Raw genomic sequence first — 2,521 nt, 5'->3', positions numbered from 1 at the left:
AAAAAAAATCGTTACACTGAGTTCTTTCGAGTTCTTAAAACTCAAAGGGATTCTTAATTGAAATCTCTCATATATATATATATATATATATATATATATATATATATATATATATATATATTTGTCTGCAGACAACATTTAACTTACCAAGATTGAAAGTAATAAAATCTTTCCATTGAAATTTGACGACGACGATGATGAACGCAAAACATACATGTATGTTATTTATTGTATTTTGGCGTTACAAACTTAATTTTTTGTTTAGTTCCGGTACCATATATAATCCGATACAAACCGGCATCGATTCACAGTCGCATCGCGCGGGCTTACCAACCGACCGCTCATCATTTTAAATACATTTGTTTATCATAAGCTTTACGAGTAGTGTCAATAGTATTATGTGTGTTGGGGGTTGTTACTTTACCTACCATAACGAACCTAACCGAAACCGACCGTATGCAAGTTGCCGCTAATACAACGTAATTGGTTTTGTTACCTTGTTACTCTTTAATTATTCGGGACGTAATTTTCAGATCTGTTTTGTTTGTCCAAAACAACTGTTGTTTAGTTTATACGAATGATTCACGTGATAGTAGTTCACCCACTTTCATGATTAACGTAACCTTAATTTTTTAAGAATGCAAAGTCAAAGTATACCTAGCTATACTAGTAATTAAATTTATGATCATTAATTAATGCATATCCAATACAATTTCAAAGTGGGCCAAAACCTTCACTATAATATGGGCAATGGATCTAAACTAATAGATCTTCACATTATTAATTAACATTATATGAGGGTGGCCGGCACACTTTGGAGATTTATATATCTCTATAGATACAAGGTATCTACATATTACTTGTAGCTACAAGATTGAATACAACACACTCATTCCATTAAAACTTGATGATGATGAAGGTAGCGCGCGCCATTATATCTCGAGAAATGGTCAAGCCCGCCTCTCCAACACCATCTCACCTCCGGACTTATAATCTTTCTGAGACCGATCAATGAACCGCACACGTATACATGCCAATAATTCTCTACTACCCAAACAATGAAACTTGCTCTTTAACCCCTGATGACAAAGTCCAAGTGTTAAAGAAATCCTTGTCACGGAGCCTAACACGATACTACCCATTTGCGGGCAAGTTACACACACCCACCACACCTTATATTGATTGCAACGATGAGGGGGTTGTGTTTATCGAAGCCAAACACGATAGCCAAATGAACATGTTGCAACATATAAGTGAAGTAAAGGACAATGTTGGCCAACTTTATGTTGATGGCATGTTCTGGCCAGACTCTCCTCATAGGGCGGGTATTGTTGGGGTTCAAGTCAATCACTTTGCCTGTGGTGGAATCGCGGTGGGAGTGACTATGTCACACAGAATTGGTGATGGTTGTAATCTTGGCTCGTTCGTTAGTTATTGGGCTTCCGTGGCACGTTATGGTTCCACTGATCACAAGGAGGTACTACCCTTTAACCCTCATTTTATTCAAATCCGAAAAACTGCCAACTCTCTTCCACCCGAAGCTTCGGCTTTATTTCCTAAGCATATTAATGCTGTCACCCGAAAATTCGTGTTCCCCAACTCAAAATTAAGTGACCTCAAGAATAAGGTCTTCACGGAAGGTGGATCAACACTATCTATAAACAATGTTACACGCGTCGAAGTATTGACTTCTCTACTTTACAAAACCGCATTGGCAAGTTCGTCTTCTTTTAAGCCATATTTTATAAACTTTCCAGCCAATATACGTGACAAATTTGTCCCAAAACTTCCTCACACTACCGTTGGAAATTACGTCGCGTGTATGATGGTCACGACTCGAGATGAAAGTGAAACTTCTCTAAGTGTTTTGGTTTCCAAGATAAAAGAACAAAAGATCGAACTTGAACGACTCCAAAACGTGCAAATGGTTCATCAAAGGATGGAATCGATTATATCAAGTTTAGGGACTAAAGAAGAGTTTTTAGATAATAATGTCAACAGATCCTTTTTGCTTTCGAGCTTTTGTGGGATCCCTTATAACAAGTTCGATTTCGGATGGGGAAATCCCGCAGTTGTAAGCATGACGTTTCGGTCTACAAACCAAATTGGCGCCGTGCTGATGGATGCTCCTAATGGTGATGGTATTGAAGCATGGGTGAGTTTAGATACACAAGACATGGAAATATTTCAGAAAAATAAGGAACTCCTTTCATTTTGTCAAATATGATTTTATGTTTTCCTTGACATTAATTGTGTTTGATTTTAGGTGGTAAAGTTATCATATTCCAGTTTGTTAGTTGTATCTGAATTGCTTTCGTTCATGCATCAATAAAAACGTATGAAAGAGTCATTGTTGTTTTGTTTGTTTCTCGTACTACATACAAAATATATTAAGAGTCAATTTCTCGTATAAATTAATCATCAATAACTGGAAATATATTTATTAATTGTTATATATTGATACAATAATATGTAGATCTCCAAGTGAATCCCATGTATATATTTAACATTATCTACTGCA

The 2,521-nt window shown here is 36.3% G+C and overlaps 1 protein-coding gene across 1 annotated transcript; it reads left to right on the top strand.

Annotated features, from left to right (window-relative positions):
- The first annotated feature begins 888 nt into the window (after positions 1 to 888).
- LOC143542334 (akuammiline synthase 1-like) lies at positions 889 to 2,227 on the top strand. Its single transcript, XM_077034943.1, has one exon. The coding sequence runs from the start codon at positions 1,031 to 1,033 to the stop codon at positions 2,225 to 2,227; it is 1,197 nt and encodes a 398-aa protein (XP_076891058.1). The 5' UTR covers positions 889 to 1,030.
- The last annotated feature ends 294 nt before the right edge of the window (positions 2,228 to 2,521 follow it).

This window comes from Bidens hawaiensis, unplaced genomic scaffold (assembly GCF_021521415.1).
Source record: "Bidens hawaiensis isolate Kalapana, Puna unplaced genomic scaffold, B.hawaiensis_p1.1 tig00012834_1, whole genome shotgun sequence".
Lineage (NCBI taxonomy): Eukaryota > Viridiplantae > Streptophyta > Magnoliopsida > Asterales > Asteraceae > Bidens > Bidens hawaiensis.
Note: the sequence above shows the minus strand (reverse complement) of the source record. Positions and strands in the feature narration are given on the sequence as shown.